The sequence below is a fragment of the Siniperca chuatsi genome, linkage group LG9 (assembly GCF_020085105.1).
Source record: "Siniperca chuatsi isolate FFG_IHB_CAS linkage group LG9, ASM2008510v1, whole genome shotgun sequence".
NCBI lineage: Eukaryota > Metazoa > Chordata > Actinopteri > Centrarchiformes > Sinipercidae > Siniperca > Siniperca chuatsi.
Window position 1 is genome coordinate 3,037,982 of NC_058050.1, and position 20,299 is coordinate 3,058,280.

The 20,299-nt window shown below is 41.3% G+C and overlaps 1 protein-coding gene across 2 annotated transcripts in view; it reads right to left on the minus strand.

The window, feature by feature from the left end:
• Positions 1-744: 744 nt before the first annotated feature.
• The window catches only part of bbs9 (Bardet-Biedl syndrome 9), a 176,697-nt gene continuing 157,142 nt past the window's right edge, over positions 745-20,299 (minus strand). For both annotated transcript variants that reach the window (XM_044209474.1, XM_044209476.1), the window contains one exon: positions 745-1,250. In XM_044209474.1, the coding sequence (XP_044065409.1) occupies positions 901-1,250 (350 nt within the window). In that variant the 3' untranslated portion in view covers positions 745-900. The remainder of the gene's footprint in view (positions 1,251-20,299) is intronic.

Consider the following 20,299-nt stretch of genomic DNA (forward strand, 5'->3'; position numbering starts at 1 on the left):
TTGCCACTCTTCCATAAAGGCCAGATTTGTGCAGTATACGACTGATTGTTGTCCTATGGACAGAGTCTCCCACCTCAGCTGTAGATCTCTGCAGTTCATCCAGAGTGATCCTGGGCCTCTTGGCTGCATCTCTGATCAGTCTTCTCCTTGTATGAGCTGAAAGTTTAGAGGGACGGTCAGGTCTTGGTAGATTTGCAGTGGTCTGATACTCCTTCCATTTCAATATTATCACTTGCACAGTGCTCCTTGGGATGTTTAAAGCTTGGGAAATCTTTTTGTATCCAAATCCGGCTTTAAACTTCTCCACAACAGTATCTCGGACCTGCCTGGTGTGTTCCTTGTTCTTCATGATGCTCTCTGCACTTTAAACGGACCTCTGAGACTATCACAGTGCAGGTACATTTATACGGAGACTTGATTATACACAGGTGGATTCTATTTATCATCATTAGTCATTTAGGTCAACATTGGATCATTCAGAGATCCTCACTGAACTTCTGGAGAGAGTTTGCTGCACTGAAAGTAAAGGGGCTGAATAATTTTGCACGCCCAATTTTTCAGTTTTTGATTTGTTAAAAAAGTTTGAAATATCCAATAAATTTCGTTCCACTTCATGATTGTGTCCCACTTGTTGTTGATTCTTCACAAAAAATTACAGTTTCATATCTTTATGTTTGAAGCCTGAAATGTGGCAAAAGGTCGCAAAGTTCAAGGGGGCCGAATACTTTCGCAAGGCACTGTATATGTTTACATGTACATGTACACACTGTATACATATATGAATATTTATATGAGCGAGCCCCTGGTGTGTATATGTGTATGATGTTTAGACATGTATCTTGTGTTTTGTTTATGTATGTGTCTGTATGCATATCATGTGAGCATATTGCACCGCTCCTGTCAGCCCTCTCCAGCATCTGGCTCCTTCTTCTCTTTCACTTTTACAGACAACTTCCTGGACACTTTCTTGTCCCCTGACTCCTTGCTGGCCTCCTTCCCTTCCTTGTCTTTGTCCTTCTCCTTCTTCTCCTTTGATGACTCCTTCTTCTCCTTGGAGGAGGATGATTCCTTCTTGGACTCCTTCTTCGCCTCCTCCTTGGGCTCTTTAGCCTCTTTGCTTGAATCCTTCTTCGACTCCTTCTTCTCCTTTTTCGCCTCCTTGACGGGTTTCTCTGCGCCTCCCACTTCTTCTTTCACGTTGGCCTCAGACGTCTCCCTGGAAACCTCCTTCTTCTCTTTGGAGTCTTTATCTGAATGAGAAAAGAGAAAAAAGAGATTATTAATGCACACATCTTCACATACGACTAAATATCTTCTTCCTCCTGAAGGTTATACCACTAACAGTGTGTTTAAATGGAGCAAAAGTCACAATTTAGTTGTTCTCATTTACATATTTTTCTGTTTCTGTTGTCAGATAACTGAACGAGCATAAAATAGTGATTTGATCGCTTCTGCACTGGGATGTCAAATCAGATCAAATCACAATTTATAATCAGAAAGTCCCTTGACAAATTAAACCTAAATACAGGTTAATAATAACCCTTGTACTGTGTGACTGGCTATATTGGCACTCAAAATGAGGGCCCACAGAGCACAGAGAACTGTGTCTGAGAAGATATACATCATAGTTTTCAAAAAGCTCAGTTTTCTTAGTCTAGATCGAAGCATAAGGCTAGAGTTTTCAGATTTATCCACTTTGAAAAGCTTCGTTTTTGAGTGTGAAAAATGCTGTCTTAGTTTGGACGGAGTGCCAAAGCAAAGAAAATTATTTTCAGATTTACCCGGGTGTAGTGTAGACATGGTCTAAACTTCACGTCTTATGTTGACTGACAAGTTACACAACTAATGCCTAATTGTAAATAACCAGGTCAGAAACACACAGAAGACAGAAACATTAGTCGTTCTACTATTTTAACTTAAGAGTCAAAGTACATCTGCATTAAGCCGGCTAAATTAAAAAAATTTTCTCTTCAGTTTGGTCCTCCATCTACACTAAACTGGTCTTTGTCTCACCCAAAAATGTAGCTTTACCTAAATGATCTCCAGAGTGAATAAATCTGCGTGTTCACGGAAAACTGAGCTTTTGCAAAATGATGACGTAAGCCTGTCCAGTGAGGGTCGGGGGCTGTAGTCAAGTTTGTCTCCTCTAATTTTCTCTGTGATCAATCATTCAATCATTCAATATAGCTGATCACAAAGGACAGCTGTAATTAACCTGTAATTATGGTGATTTTATCAGCACTGCAGCGCAGCAGCCTGGGAATGACTGTGAGTGACTGAATCAGTATTTATGAGCTACGATCAAATTACTATTTTATACTCTGTTATCTGTTGTCTGACGCTGTCTGGCTTCGTGTGGATGCAGTCTCAGACTGCACTGACAGGGGTTGTGGTCAAAGTGTTAATGAGGCACATGTTGTCTTTACAAAGTATGACTTTAGATTGGTCGTCACATTGTAAATCAGTTCATCCGGAGTGAGAATGAGGATTAACTGACGTTTGAACAGTCAGCTGTGTTTTGTTCTTTAACACACCGATGCAAACTCACTGCAGCTCTCACAAGTCTTTAGCATCAAGACAAATTGAGTGACAACAACACCTGTTGCATGACAAAGGACCCCCACTTAATCAAAATACCCCCCCACCCCTGTAAAACACACACAGACACACACACACACACTCTCTCTCTGAAGCCCCGCCTCCTCCAGATTGGACTGGCTCTCTGATAAGATGATAACGGGACTGTTGTCTGCCAACAATGAGACGCACTTCTTATCTCCATGAGAACGGAGAGGGTTTAGAGACTGGAGACTGCAGCCTGGTATCTTACTGTGTGTGTGTGTGTGTGTGTGTGTGTGTGGGGAGACTATAGCTCAACAGCCTCTAAACGTGTCTGCATGTGTCTATGTGTGTGGATTTATCTGTCTTTGCGTGTACATGAAGACTACAGACTGCTCAGTAAAAGTGTGTGTGTGTTAACAGACTCCAGAGAGGAGCTCTAATCAGATGGCTCATCATCGAGGGCTTACAGAGAGAGAGCGAGAGAGACAGAGAGACTCGTGTGTGTGGCAGGCAGACGGGTGCCATAACCGACAGTATGTAACTCACTGAAAAGCTCTGGCAATTTCATTTTTATAATGAAGTTTAGACAGTTTATTTTTTGATGCTGCAGATCAAGGGACGTTTAGAATTAGTTTTGAACGTTTGATTTGTCAAGTGACCACACTCACAGCTGAAATTAATTTAGCATCTAAGATGAATTCATAACACTGCTTTTGGTTACACTTTACTTGGATGGTCCGCCTACACAGTTTATAGAGTAACATTTTAAACAGCTGTTGAGATTAAACAATTCAACTGTTTCACAAATAAGGGTTTGGTTAGGTTTAGGCGCAAAAAACATACTTTATTGATAATCTGATAAACATCTACAGACAAATGCGAAACAGTTGAAATGCTACAAATACTCTATAACCTCTGTAGGCGGACTATCCCAGTAAAGTGCTTTTAGTAAGGATTGAACATGTGGTCGGAGATAAAAACAAATACATTTCAAAAGGAAAATCGAGAAAGCAGAAATTTTCTTAATGACTAAAATCAATAATTTTTTTGCCTGCATATCAGAAGTATGCAGTTTTGCAAAGTGTTCAAATTGGGCATTTCAGCGTAATTTCATTTCCTTTGTTTTTAAACCTGCTCACACAGGATAGAAAGTGAAAATATACATGGAGGATGATTATACATCAACTGATATGTTAAATTCAAGGTGTGCAGCTATTTTAGGTTTCACATTAACAGACAGTTTAATAGACGCTAACTGAGGAGGCTCATTAAAGTGTTTTTCCACCTACAGGCAGTTGTGTGCCCACCCATCCCGTACTCAGCCAACCAGGGGCAAATAACTCCAAATAACCACATAACCTCAAGACTGTAACAGTAAATACAGCCAGGAGTTACATTACACAAGAATACGGCACATACAAACATGAACATAGTCTGTCTGTCTCCAGGACACGCAGAGTGCACACGAGAACACAAACTCACTCGTACACTTTCACACACACATACAACAAATCTTCATACAGAACAAGTGAGAACAAATCCATTTGCACACACACACACACAAGTAGGCTACCACAAATTGTGTAAAAAGTGCGAATTTACACATTGACATGCAAATGCTCTCTCAGCGGCCTCAGAACTTTTACAGTCAGACATGAAAGAAACGCTGAGTGAGGGAGTGTCTGTATCTGAGCAGTAAAAAAAAATGAGTGCCACAAAGCAAGTGTGTGTCTGTGTCTCCATGTGTTTGGGTGTGTGTGGTCAAGAGGCCATGACAATATGTGTGAATCAGTGCTCTTATGTGTGTGTTAGTGACCATTTCATTAGTGTGTGTGAGTGGGTTAATCCTGTAGAGACAGTCTAATCCAGATTGGACGCTAACTGTCTGGTCAACACCACACACACACACACACACACACACACACACACACACACACACACACACACACACACACACACACACACACACACACACACACACACACACACACACACACACACACACACACACACACACACACAAGTCCCTCCTCTGAACATCACTCCTCAGCAGCTGAACCAACAGATACCAGCAGACTGTGTGTATGTTTGTATGCGTGTATACATGTCTTATGCGTGCATGTGTAAATTTGTGTGTGCTTAGCTGACTGATTGATTTTATTTGATGATACTATAACTCTGCACAGCAGTAGTTACAATCAGAGGATAAAAACTCAATAAAACTTGATAGTCCTACAACATACAAAACAAAATATAGGTTACGTGTTTAAAGCTCTCTTCCATAATATAGCTGTGAAACTTATCAGAAAACTTCGGTTTGTTGACTAAATTCCCAAACCTTTGGACTGATTCATTTATATTTTAGCTTCACATGAGCCGGTCCCATCACTGACTGTGAGCTCTTCATGTATGCCGATTTATCAATTGGGCTCTAGTAAATAGTTGGGGAAAATGCACAATAATCAGTAATTAATTTACTACAGAGAGAAAACAGTGAGAGCGCAGTAAGGTGAGAAAAATGAAAAATAACATTTAAAATTTTTTTTTTTGTCAATTCAATTTTATTTCTATACCCCCAAATCACAGGTTTGTCTCTTTCATGGCTTTACAATATGTACAACATAGTATACTCTCTATCCTCAGACCCTCGATTCAAATATATTTCACTGAAAAAAATATTGTAATTGCTGTTGCTTGTGTTGTAGTTTTGTGGTGCTGAATGGACAGCTCCCGGAAAGTTGACTTTACATGCATCTTCTAATATGTTGCAATATTCTTTGCTGTTGGCACTGGAGGGTTTTCATTGTCACAGTACTTTATGTATTCCTCAAATGTTGATTATAGAAGTGCTGATGCTCCTTTTGGCGCTCTCTGTCGCTCTCTTGTCCTCATTGACTACCTCATTCTGTGTGGTAGCTGAATGGCCTTCATTGTTATTGGTGCATCTTTTGATGTGTGCTTTGAGTTCCCCAATGTCAGCACTTTTGTAGTCAGAGGTTGAGTCTCTGGGTTGCTTTAATTGTCACAGAGTGGTAATTCTTACTAAGATGTTGATGAAAAGGAAGTCATGGTGAATAAGAGGTCTGATGGGAACGACACAGGACGTTCTCATGTAGGGTCTGTGTATCATAACACTCCTATAAAAACAGACTGAGCAGATTTGTGAAAACTATCCCTGCACTTGTATGTCAAGACCATTTGCCAGCTCTCGGGGAAGCTACCTTCCCCTCCTAGGTTTTCTTTTCTTTTTTTTTTACTCTCAGCAGGAAATAAAAGAGTGTGTGAGAGCCGGGTCCTCTTGGGAGCAGTAGCAAGGGGTGGATAAACACTGACGTTGTAAGACAAGATGGCAGCTTCCCTCCTATATGAAAATCCAGAGGGGTCAGGTCACATCTTGTCAGTCTGCTACTTCAACAAACTAACAAAGTGGAAGTCTGTAGACTAAACAGAGCAAAGGCTGGTCCTCCACGTCGCTCTGAGCGGCCGGGAATGAAGTGACGTTAAACCCTTTTCACATGGGACTTGAGCTACCTGGAAACGTCTGGTGGTTTTCGTCAGGATTACCACAGTCCGCAGCCATTTTAATCCCATGTGAATCTGCTACAGCCATGTCTGGATGGGATCAGTTTGACAGGAAAACGTGGGCAATGTAGTTCCTTACGTTGCACATCATTGACTTCAGTGAATGATCCTTAAGGGAATGAATCTATTATAATATTGTTCCCCCAAATTACTGAGGAGGTGTTTCATTTTCAGGAACACTCTTTTCAGTGCGGAAAAAAGTTTGGCAAATCACTCCGCTCATGCAGAGGCTGCCGGGCCTAATGACATGATTACCCTTGTGTGGTTTGTTAGTTGGTTCTGTGTGAGGTATGCGGTTGTACGTCTCCTCCAGCCTTAGTTTGGGTTTCCATGTTTCCATATTCTTTTTAGAACATTTTAATTTGAACAGAGATGGTTTATTAGTCCATTGTGGAATCTTCACCTCAACCATATGATTATTGTTTTGTCATGGAATCAATTTTTGTGTGTATATATTACTCAGGTTTTGGTTTGTGGTTGCCAGTTCAAATCCCCTGGTAAACTGCGGATGGGAAAAGTGAATGAGTAACGCTCCGTGAACACCCAGCTGCTGCAGGGAAGCTTCTCAGTTCCTTTAGCAGAAGACTGTGGTTGTACTGGGCAGCTCCCAGTGTGAATGTGAGGCTGGAAAAAAGCACGAAGCTGAGCTGACCTTTTCTGGAAGATTGATTTCTTGTTTGAAGTTACACTGTTGTTGTTCTCCTCACCCAACCTTACGTTTATATACAACTAATTTGCAACAGCAAATATGTTTTGAAGGAAACATAATACTGACCGGATTAAGTTTTCTATTAACATAATGAGGAATTGTTGTTAATTAATGTATCTGGCAAGCTGCAAAAATGTTGATACTGAATGTATCAGTAAAATGTTCATTGACAATGTATTTCATTTGTTTTTCACCAAAATATCCAATCTTGCAAGACATTATTGACTTGTAGTGACACATTATTAAACTTCTTTAAGGTTAGGAAAAGATAGTGGTCTGGTTTAATACAGAAAAAGTCTGCAGTGACTTGAATCACGAAACACAACGTGATTATCAACATTTAACCAAAACCAAAATCTTTTCCTAACATTAACCAAAGTACTTCTGATGCCTAAACTCAATTACAAACAGGACTCAGGATGTGAATCCCGGCCCCTGAAGTCAAAGTCCTGCGCTGTGTACTTCCTCCATCCACCACGACTGCCTCCTTGTGACTCCGGTGCAGTAGAGGTAATTCAAATGTGACACTATTCTGGTGGTCTGATGTTAAATGATCAGAATGTAATAAAAGTCTAAATTACAAGCTAAATGAATATGTTAAACAATTGCCTGTTCTTTGCCTTATAGAGATCCCAATTTGGACAAAATGATGTCCCCCTAACATGTTTCTAAATTATCTTAGGACAAAATTCGTCCTGCAGCACTCCCTGCTTTCAACATATCACGGCTCTTCATCTTTCACTGGAGTTTAGAGGGCAACACTTGTTTGTTCCTCGTGGAAGAAAAACAAAAACCACAGCAACAAAAGTCAGTGTGTCGATTAGATAAGGAGAGCGACGCTATCTGCGCTGCGTTCAAAGCCCACACGTTCTGCCTGGATTCGTGTGTTAGCGGCGGATCACGGCACTGCATTCATCTGCAGGCAGCCGTAGTCAAAATAGAGGCGGCCGCACAGATCACCCGCATCCTGACCAATCAGCATGCAGGAGACTGCAGCTGAAACCTGCGGATTTACAGAATCCACTCTGCAGAGTGTGTGTGTGTGTGTGTGTGTGTGTGAGTGAGTGAGAGAGAGAGAGAGAGAGAGAGAGAGAGAGAGAGAGAGAGAGAGAGAGAATCTGCCAAGGGTTGACTGATTGGATCTGTGGTGTAGCGTGTGTCTTTGAGTGTGTATTTGTGAGTGTGTATGCCTACTGAGAATACATGTGCCATTGTGTGTGTGTGTGTGTGTGTGTTCATGCGGTCCAGACGAGGCGGTCGGACAGGACACAACAGTATTATGTGAAGTCTAAAAACAAAGCTGTGTGGTCGACAGCGTGGGAAATGACAGTGTGTGTGTGACAGAGAGAGGAACAAATACACACATACAGACATCAGACAGAAAAGGCTAAAAAGTAGATTTTCAAAATTGTATAATTTTAATTTTAAGATATTATCCATAAAAAAGAAGACACCGCAAGTTCATTACTCAACTCAATAAAAAACCACAGTATAAACTCATACAATAACTGACTTACATGGAGACACACACAGTTCCTCAAACACACGAGTGTCATCATAGGACAAAGGCGGTCACTCAGAATACCTTACGTATAGGTTTGAAGTGACCCTTCCCTGTAAGTGGACAAGTCCTATGTTACAGTGCATGACAGCATACTAATGGCTTAACTGTATCATGCAATGGACATGTATTGTTTTAAGTGGCTTCATTTTGTAATTTAAACATTTTAAGACCCGGTCACACTACCATTTAAAACTGAAATTTTGTGGCAAATTCAGGTAATTCCAATGGAATCACCGCAGTCAATAGATAAATAGATTTGCTCACACAGGCGAAGTAAATCTGCACAAATTTTGTTCAACTTTGTTTAACTCTGATTCACGAATTTGCACTGTTAAACAATAGCAAGCCATCTTGGCAGTGCTGACCTTTAAGGGAACGGAGAGTTGGAGAGTCCAAAATGGAGGAAGCTATCGTAACTTATTAGCTTTTATGTAACCTCCTCTTTTGCTCCACAAAAGAGCAAGACAGTTAGGAGACTGAAGTAGATGGTATAAATGCGTCTCTTGAATAAGCTGTGTGAACTTATTGTCCCGTGAGTGACCGAGCTAAGCTAACGAGTTTGTGACCGTTAGTAAACACATCACTATGTCACCAAGATCGAAACAAATACTTTGCAAAGATGCGCAGATCAACTTTGTGGTGCCACTTTCTGGTGGCCTTTACACTTCTTCTCTACTGGAGAGAGCGCTATCACTTTCTCCAACCACATGTGACAGACATGGCTGAAAGGAGCAAGTTCACAACTTTTGATGGCTGCTGGATGGCATTCTGGGTAATGCAGAAACCAATTAACTGAAGTAAGCAGAGATGACGGAGGGAAAAGTGGGTTCAACAAAATAAATCACAAAAAACAATAACTCTCAAAACAGTTAATAATATCTAATGATGCAAAAGCATTTGATGGAGAAAGAGAGAGAGAGAGAGTGTGTGTGTGTGTGTGTGTGTGTGTGTGTGTGTGTGTGTGTGTGTGTGTGTGTGTGTGTGTGTGTGTGTGTGTGTGTGTGAGAGAGAGAGAGAGAGAGAGCTTGACAGTGGCTGGACAGGCAGTATTTAATACTATTCTTGGTGTGGAATGTGCTGTTGAAGCACAACAGGCCTGTCCATCGCTCTGTGTGTGTGTATGTGTGTGTTTGCAGACCACTGACGGCTCAGCTAAGATTGAGCCTTGTGCTACACCACCCATAGAGCACTACGCACACACACACACACACACTCACATACAAAAACGGTCTTTGCGGGAAAAACAGATATTTATGTGCAAATGGGCACTCAGGCACGTACACACACTCACAAACACACTAGTTATTATTGCAGTCTGCGTCTCACAGTGATGATGGGGAATATCCTCGCCAACCGTGGAAATGTTTCTCATGCAGAGAGAGGAGAGAAGAGAGGGGTTGGGTTTGGAGATCATTTCATATACCCTACGAATGTGCTTATAAAATCAGAATCCTTTCAAATCCTTTACTGAACGTAATTAAGTTTAGTTTTCAAATTCTAAATAACTTCATTCAAAGATTCAGTCAATCATCTGTAACCACATTTTGTTGGCTGAGAGGGTAGAAACACTTTTCCACCAGCAAAAGCAATAGTCAGCGCTGGCACCACCAGAACTCTTTGTAGATAGCACTTTTGCAGAAATAAAGAATTTGATACGAGTTGTGTTAGGTTTGGAGATTAACAAATCCAGGTACTTTATTAATCTGGAACTGGATTTAAAACGAAATCCGGTATCTGAACCCAAAACTAGAGAGGAGAGGACAAAGAGAGGAGAAGGTAGGTAAACATGGAAAATAGAAAAGAGGCAGAGATGCACGCAGATGCAGTATGAATTAAATAAGAAAAACAGACAGATGGTAATTCATGCAATTAAAATAAGACAATAAAAGAGAGAAAAGCAATGAGAGACAAAGATCTGAAGAGAGAGAGAAGTTGACTGAGACCACTGCTCGCTCTCTCCTCTCTGGGTGTGGTATAGTGGGTGGGTTAATTCCCGTGGTCGGCCAAGATATTTTCTCTCTGCTCAGCTACGCCCTGGTACTAACCAACACACACACACACACACAAACGCAGACACGCACACACACGCATAATGTACAGAAAAATATACAGTGGCCAGTCCGAAGAACCAACGTTTTGGCCTGATACAAAAGCACATGAAGTGTTCCAGGTCTAGTGGTGACATAAAATCTCTCTGTCTCATACACACACACCCCCTTGTACTTCTGTCTTTGTGAGGACCGTCATTGACATAATGCATTCCCTAGCCCCTTACCCCTAACCACCACAACTAAATACCTAACCCTAACCATAACCTAATTCTAACCTAACCCTTAAAACCAAGTCTTAACCTTCAATCAGCCCTTTGAAGTTGTGAGGACAGGCCAAAATGTCCTCACTCTGTAGGTAAAAAATGTGTTTCAGTCCTCTCTATGTAAGATATACAAGTACACACACACACATATACGAACACACACATACATACACGCCTCCGTCAACTTCCTCAGTGCTCTCTGCACTCTGCCTAAATACAGCCAGCCACATCAGAGAGGACATTTACAACACTGGGTAAGTTACACACACACACACACACACACACACACACACACACACACACACAGCAGCCTGACAAATTATTTTGCCTGGTTTTACAGAAATCCCTCTGCATCACACACCCTCCAAATATGCCCAGTATGCTTTAGTTAAAAATATAACCTGTGTGTGTGAAGATGGTTGGATTTTCAGTCTGGTTGAGCCACAAATGGTCTGCCCCCCCCCCCGGGAGGAGCTCACAGTTTTTAAATAGTTGATGTGTCTAGTGTACAGTGCACATGCCGCTCGCTCGGTCATCTTACTGAATGAATGGTTTATAAAACACAATTGTCTATTGTCACTTTTAACCTTTCGAGAGAAACATTCACAAGGTGTAAAACGGAACAAATTAAGATTGCATTTCCAAAAAGCCCTGTTACACTATCTGTCATCACCAGAAACTCTGAAAGCTTTGGCTTCATTTGATCTAAATCAACAGCCCTGTCTCCCTGTTTTGTGCCGTAAAGCAATCCGTCAGATTTCTCTCCAAAGCTGACCCAATGGCAGAGATTGATAATGTTATTAATACTAATATTAAAATGACCATGCAGCATTTCAAGATTTTTATTCACTTGCCCAGTCAGACAACTGCTGGCATCGAGGGATAAGTGTATATTATTTGAGTTAAAAAAAAATCTGCTAGTGAACAGAGCTGATGTGAACAGATTTTTCCAGTCAGAAGATTTGAATTAATAAATGCTTCTTTATTGGTGATGGAGATTTACTGGTGCTGGACCTAATCTTTTTACAAAAGGGCCGTGTTTCCAGAGATTTGAGAGTTAAATGATTTTGTAAACAGATGTGAGACTAACACAAAGTAACATAACCACAGCAGATCATCTACCATGTTAGATAATATGGTAATATAATATCGAGATCTGTTGTGGTTAAAGATGGCCGCTGCTGTCTGAACATGTGTTGCATGCATGGTCTGCATTACTAGGGCCTACAATGTGTTTATAAATACTGTGTTACAGTTTTCGGTGGTTTTTGGTCTTCATTTGGTAATCCAAAATTGTAATCTGGTGGCTTCTTGGAAGGGCCTTCTCACAATGGATCACCATGAGATCTCTCTCCAAACAATTTCGGATGCCTTACAGCAGATCAAATCTGAAATGCTTGCCCACTTTGACAGAAAAACTGATATAATTCGAGTCAGCCTGAATAACATTCAAGGATCGCTCACTACACTTGGGGAACAAGTGTCTGAGCTGGAACAGAGAGTGAGTTCAAATGAGGACAATGTTCATGATGTGGTTAAACATGTGGACACTCATGAAAAAGAAAATTCCTACCTTAAAACTAGGGTGGATGATGCTGAAAACAGAAGCTGATCTTTGAATCTGCGTTTCATTCATGTCCCGGAAAAGGCTGAAGGCCGTGATGTTGTAGGCTTTGTGAAAGATCTTAAAAGAGAATTTTCCGACTCCCCAGTCACTGAATGGGCTACTCAATGTATCTTTGCTTTATTTGATTCTCTACAACTGTCTCTGAGTTGTCACTCCCCCATACCCTTTTTTAGGTTTGGAGTTTGTAAACTGTATATGTTAAAGTAAATTGAGTTATCCTGCTGGATTGGTTAAATGACTTGTAGGATTTGTATATTGCGCACAAACTGTACTCAAGACTGCTTCTTCTTGTGTTCTATTTTGAGTTTATATGTGATATTGCAATATTGATATAAAGTTATAATGACACATTTTGAAACAACAGTTTTTAAGTGTGTTGCTGTACTTCATCATGTTTATGCCAAAACCCTGTAAATCAAATTTTGCCATCTATCTGTCCAGCTCATTATTTTGCAACACTGCCTCAAATGGCCAAATACAACCGGAGATATCAAAGTGATAAGTACCTCAGTATAGAAGGTATAGGTCAATCTCTGATGGTAGACAAATTTATATCATCTGACAGTTTATATCATCATACCGTCAAAACCTAGTGGCTGCTGGCATCTCACTCCTCGTGTGGAAGCTGATTTTAATCTCTCACTCGGTTGATTTGCTGGTCTGTGATGTAGCCCTGAATCCATTAAAGTAAAGAAATTCACTACTTTTTTATCAGTCCATCCAAAACCATCAGACCAACAGCAGTATTTAATGTTGAACCCTTCTATTTGTTAAATCTAACCTCACTGATCTTGAATTTACAGCTCATCCTGCTGTTGCCCTGCTGTAACTCTCTCCTGGATGACAGCATGAGTGAAACTCCCAACATGTGAAATGTAAATGAAAAGAGCAGAACCAGCAGGGTTGTGACCTCGGCTGTCCGTTATGCCAATTGTAAAAATATTTGCAGATATTTTAAGACCTTTTCATATTTCAGGGCGCTGGGTGTTTTCCTTGTCGCTCACGCGGAGCGGAGGGAGAAAGGGGCAACACCCAGGCTGGCAAGCCACAGACAGAGCACCCTGCTGGGGGAAACCCTGCACACACACACACACCCTCCCCAACCGCCAAACCAAGCAGCAAGACCCCTGAGGAGCTGAGGGATGCCACAGTGTATATACACATATACATTACAACATGTACACCAAACCACTTGTGCCTACAAATTAAACGCTACCGAGACTCTCACACACACACATATGTATACACACACTCAGGTGTTTAATAAAATGCAGTTGCAGACAGGTATTACACACACACACACACACACCAATCTAGTAGGTAAACTGTGAGATTGTAAACAGGTTTCAGTCAAATATGTGGCCAACAAATGGAACTCGTGTGGTCGAATTTTCAACATGGGAAGTTGAATTCACACTGTGATTTGTTTAAATAGTGAGAACACTGTTGCTAGGTGACCAACAACAACACTTGTTTACATTGAAACTTCATTCTTGACCTTAGAAACAGCAACTGACAAAATAATCTTACCACAAGGTCCATTTAGTAGCTGTTCTGGAGCTTTCCATTATATCACATGATCTTCATCAGCAGAAGATGTCGTTGTGCCCGAGGTCAGGAATGAACTTTCAATGTCAGCTTTTAAGCCAACATGGAAAATAAGTCCTTGAAAGTTTCTGATACTTGTGCTGATACAATACTTAAGATATGAGCTTTGGTACAGATACCAAAACGATACCTTGCTTTGACGAATATAAAGATATTTTTGTACAAAACCTTTATTTCTCATTTAACAAAAGAACCTAGTGTTCTCAAATGTTCACGGTTGTCCAACCACAAGCAGCCTTCCAAGATGCCAAATATAAATATCTTAAATTTGTTGTAGCAATTTGTTTGTAACCAGGGTAGGGGGCTGCATATTAGCTTACAGTACATCTGTTGCATTGTGTCCCCCAAAGTAACAAGGTGTATCTGTATTGTCCCTGTTAATTAAACCAAAAAACTAATAAACAACAAACAAATAATAAATAAATAAACAAAACAGAGTTTAAAATAGACAAATATTTTATTTTAATCAGGAACCGTCAAATAATACGTAAAGACTACGAATCTGACCGGACATTTGATGCCAACTCGTGGTACTTCACAGTTATAAATACTCATACATAAGGGGTACCAAAAAAGTACCCAGCCCTAATGCAACCCTGTTCACTTTTTAAAAATTGGTGAATTATTTTGCCTTTTTTATTTGCATTTTTATGTCATGTTTAGAAACTAGAAGGGACGAAAAGTGTTGTTAAAATCTACTCTCTTCTTCTGAGTTTCAGTTCTTTCTTAATTCTTTCAGTCCTTCGCTTCCCTCCTCCTCGCCTCCTATCCTTACCTCCTCTTTCCTACCCATTGTTTCTTCCCTTTCTCTTTCCTTCCTTCCTTCCCTCCGTACCCTCTCCCTTTTCCTCCATCCACCATTACTTTCTCTTTCTTTCTTTGCCCCTTCAATCTCACTCTCCCTTTCTATTCTTCCCATTCAAATTTCTCTCTCTTCCCATCCCTCCCACTTTCTTCCCTTCTTTTTCTGAATGCTTTCTCTCTAAGATGACACCTGTTCAGCTTCCTCTAGGACTTGTAACAGCCGTGGTTCTGTGTGTGTGTGAGTTAGCTGTACTGTGTTCAGTCATCATTCCTCCTTCTCCTCCTCTTTACCACCTCTGCCAAAGATACATTTCACCTCACCACATCGCCGACAGAAAAGAAAAAGTGAGCAGAAGGAAAGGAAACCATGAAGGAATGTTTCTGACCCCCCTCGGTAAAAACAAAAGGGACTTTATACTTGGGAGGCGGAATCCATACTTCCCCCACTCCTCCACCACCATCTATATATTTAAAAAAAAACAAAAAAACTTTCCTTTACCTTTGATTTATTTCTTCCTCTGGTATACTGTAGTGAAATTGGGATACTCTCGAACCACTATGACCACAATTCTGATCATCAATTACTTGTTTAAAGGGTAATTATGGGATTTTTAAACCTGGGCCCTATTTTCACATATTTTGGGGTCGAAATGACTAGTAGGCACAAAAAGTTTTGGAATCCATGCAGTCGATGTCTTCAGCCAGAAGCCGCGAACCAGCTGCAATGGCCACAATGTATTCGTTTGTTCGGGTGTTACTGGGTGAAACATGTAGGGGTCCTTTCCATGATGTTGTCAGATACCTAGTATAACAATCTGAACATGTCAGTGGCAAAAAAGAAGCACTTTTTGTGGAAGTAATTTTGACAGGCGCAATTGCCCCAAATTAATACATTGTAGCCATTGCAGCTGGTTCGTGGCAGACGTCACCTTGGGCTCTAGGAAAAAAAAAAAAAAAGACAGCTTAATTGATGATAAAAATAATTGTAAATTGCAGCCCTAATCTTATTACTCTTAACAGTGGTACTAATTAAGATTTTTTGGTGACGCTTTCTTTTTACGGATCCATAATTTTCCTAATACTCTCCCAAGAATTTCCCTAAAAAGAACTAATTTGGTAATAGTTCACTCTTCATTTCAATCCAAGTAAATATTCATTCAGTGGTCACCTAGTATTGGAAACTGTATTCTATACATTTATTGAATTGTATTGGTTGACTGCACACTGTTGCACTTTTAGCTAACCTGCTGTGCACTGACTAAAAGACTCTAGGTTACGCTAGCTATTACTACTACTAGAAATCTATCGATCAAGAAACTTGGAAATTATTAGAAAAATGTTATGACATTATGGACATGGAAAATAAAGTGTTACCAAATTTTGAATCCAATGTTTAGACCTTTCAGTGCAGGTGCTGTGCTAGTTGACATCAGAAAAAAATTCTTTAAAAATAAAGTTAGTGCTGGAAGACAAACTTTGCAAATGAGCTCTGTGTCAAAATATGACAGAAATCTGTTTCACCATTCTATTGCATTTTAATTTAATATTTTTCTCCTATGATTTCATTTCTAAATAGCCTAATAAATGTTCCCTGCAAATGAGACTGACTGCGTATAAGTGTCCACTGATCCCTCACGCTGGGTGTTTGTGTGCATTTGTGTGTGGTATTAAGGTTGCCAGGTTTATGTCTAACAGATTGACCTATCATTGGTTAACCACACACACACACACACACACACACACACACACACACACACACACACACACACACACGTAGACAAACACACCAAATTCACTGCAAACACACTTTATTCCACTGAATTAACTAGCGGAAAAGTTGTGCCTGGAAACACATGGAGCTCTTTCATAAACACACCAAATTAATTCCACAAACAGCCTTCAAGTGATGCTCAATATAATTTTAAAATTACTCAGTTATTTTAATGACATGTTGCCTTAAACACACACACACACACACACGCACACACACACAGGCCCAACTGGAAGGAAAAAATTCCTCGTCAACGAAAGTGTCTTTGGTTTTGTTGTTTCCTGTTTTATTTTGTAAGTGTGGTACCTCATGTGTCTTGTGTAGTTTTACTTCCTGTCTTTGTTTGCCTTTCCCTCCAGTTTTGATTGTTTGCTCCACCCTAATTAGTTTCACCTGCTATCCTTCCCTCACCTGTATATATAGTCTCTGTGTTTCCTTTGTTCTTTCTCAGTTCGTCCCAGTTGCTATATTGGCTCTGGATTCTCTGCCTTTTGGATGTATATCTGCCTGTTACCTGTCTGTTGCCTGTCTACCTGCCTGCCTGCTAGCCAACCTGTGTACCTGTCTGCCTACCTGTACCTGTCAGTAAGCTTCAAATAAACTACTCGAGTCTTCGTTCTGCCTCCTCTGTCTGCATTTGGGTCCTTTCCCTCTTCTCCGCTTGCCAACACTGTGACCTTACGAACTGACCATCATGGACCCAGAAGACTATTCAGAGGAACTCTCAGACTTTGATTTGGTTTAAAGACACATGAAGGAACGCTCCCTGTGAAAGTTCCAGACAATCAGCTCTTGCCACTGCTCGCAAGAAGGTGTTGGCTAAACCTTGGCTTTGGAGTTCATTACCTGAGTGGATGATGAGATTTGTTAGTAACCCTTCACTCAGGCCCGCGAGCAACTAACCAGCTAGCAACCTTCCTGTACCTAGCCTGTGTCCCTGTCAGCTAGCTTCTAGCATGCTAGCCTCCGGCCTGCTAGCATCTAGCATGCTAGCCTCCGGCCTGCTAGCATCCAGCATGCTAGACTCTGGCCTGCACCCCTGCCTAAAAGCCTCCAGCCTTCACTCTGGCCTGTTAGGGCAGTCACCAGTTCCTGCGCTGCAACCACATGCTGCTCCGGTTGGGCTGCCGCAACCACGTCCTGCCTCTGCTGGATTGCAGCAGCCACGTCCTCCTGCTCCTACTGGGCCGCAACCTCCTGAATCTGCTGAGCTGCAGCTGACTCCTGTTCTTGCGGAGATGCAGCTGAATCCAGCTCCTGAGAGGGCTGCAATCGGTTGTTTCTGAGCTGCCGCAGTCTTCGGAACCTCCTGAGCTGCAGCCTCCTGGTTTCCTGGAACCACCGGCTCCCTCAGCGAGTCTCTCTGTCGCGGATGTCCAGTCCTGTTGTCTTGTCTCCTGCTCAGATCTCCAGTCGTTAGACCCCGGTCCTGATTTTCAGCCACATTGCCGGCCTCCCGAGGGATTCCGCCTCCACCGCCGGCCTCCCGTGGGGTTCCGCCTCCACCGCCGGCCTCCCGTGGGATTCCGCCTCCACCGCCGGCCTCCCGAGGGGTTCCACCTTCGCCACTGGCATCCAGAGGGATTTCGCCTTCGTCGCACCTCCTGAGTTGCTCCACATGTCTAGTCACCCTTCTGACTTGCTCTGCCCTTCGGCCCTGCCTCCAGGCCATCCGCCGGAGGTTTTCTGCTCCGCACCTGTCCCGCCTCGGGCTGTCTGCTTGAGGTCCTCTGCTCAGACTTTTCCCTGTTATCCGCTTGCCAACGCCACGACAGTCTGTATGGCAAATCAATTTCTTACTTTCCTTCTTTCCATCTTCAATAGGAAAATAACTCCAATATTAAAAGGTCACACTTTAAATCTGACACAAAACATAAAATCTCTGTTTTCAGATTACTGTCAAATTGAAGCTGTAACACTGAAGGCATTCCCATTGCCCTGGAGATGGGGTGTTGGGGAGGACACACACACACAGTAAACATCCTCTACTGTATAATCAAACAGTAACTCTCTTTACTTTCACGCTTAATTTTCAGTTCCCATCTTCCCTCTCTCTCTCTTGCTATCTTGCTCTCTCGCCCATACCAGTAAACTCTGTTATACGTAAATTGTTGCTGCAGTCCTGTAATCACGGCTCCAAACAGCCGACAACATGGCCACCGCTGTGAGCTCGAGCCAGACTGTAAACCGAAGCAGGGACAAAATGAAGTACTAAAGTATATTACAGCTGATTACAAGAACAAACGTCATCAGTTAGTTAAAAAGTGTTTTTAATAAATACCGCCCAGTTTCAGTTTCTGCACCTACATTACCAACATTAACCTCAGCATTATCCTATGATGTAGAGAGAAAGAACAGCTAAGAATAGATAGATTTTATTGTGTGTTTTTGGAGTATGTAGATAAATGAGTCGGTGAAAGGGCATGGATGTGAGATGATTTCACACAGTGAGAAATTAGGTATGTTTCAATCCAATTCTATAATTTTCAATCTGCACATAAATAATCTGAGCAAAAAAGCCAAAATATTGCGAAAAAGGTTTGAAATTTTGGCACATTGAAAAAGAGCAGATGTGGGAGCAAATTTTACGAGTACATATTGGAGTTGTGATACCTGCATCTGCTTCCTCTACTGTGCAAGAGGGCTCAATGTACTGTATGCAATACATATGTTGCATAATGAAACAAGTTGTAAATACAGAAAACGCAAGCAAATAGAGAAATGTTGCAAGTCCAGTATAACAGTGGAGATAAGCTGCAACTCAATTTAAATTTCCAGGGACACTTAAAACGGATCTACACACTAGTAATTAGTAAAAGACACTACATAGATCTACATTTCTTTGTGTTGCATTGGAATTACAGCCCAAATATATGAATAAAAGAGCAAAGTGTCAATGAAGTGCAGTGATGTATCAGAGTAACTGGTGCTCCATTAATTATGTAATAGTCATGTATTCTTAGATATATTCAGACGTAACTGATGAAAACATGCACTGATTCACATTATTTTGAGACAACACCAAACAGTTTACTTTTCAACAACCTCTCCCATCCATTCTTTGAATAATGGTAATAATAGTGAGCAACTAAACATAGGAAACCTGAGAAAATAAGAAACAGAAGTCTGAGAGAGGGTCAAAGAAAGAGTTTACAATCTCCACATCTTTGGCATATCCAGCAAATTTCCTGTTTCCACAGGTGTGACTGTGGGTGGAATCAGCGTGTGTTTGTGTGTTTAAGTGATCTAGGAAAATGTACTACTCATCAGCACAAACACACCCACACACACACACACACACACACACACACGCGCAGTGGATGGATAACTACAGTATGTGCTAATTTTTGCTTTACATACACATTCAAAGCCAGTCAACCACACCAGTGTACCAGACACACACACACGTTTTTAGTAATTTTTGCTTTCCTAGTCTTCCAACCACTCTTGTGAGTTTTCAGTTTCTCTACATGCTTAAATTTCAGTTTCTCTGGTTGTGTTTGTCCCTCCAAATCTACCTTCCACCCTCAAATATATATTATCTTGCATGCCTGTGACTGGCTAACCATACTGTTAAGTAGTATATATGCATTTAATGGGAACCTCCACAATGGCTATAACTGTGAACACACACACACACACACACACACACACACACACACACACGTAGACAAGTGATTAATCTGACCACTCCTGTTCTTGGCAGTATGCTTCCGCAGTAAATCTAGGGCCCCCTTTCCACACACACACACACACAC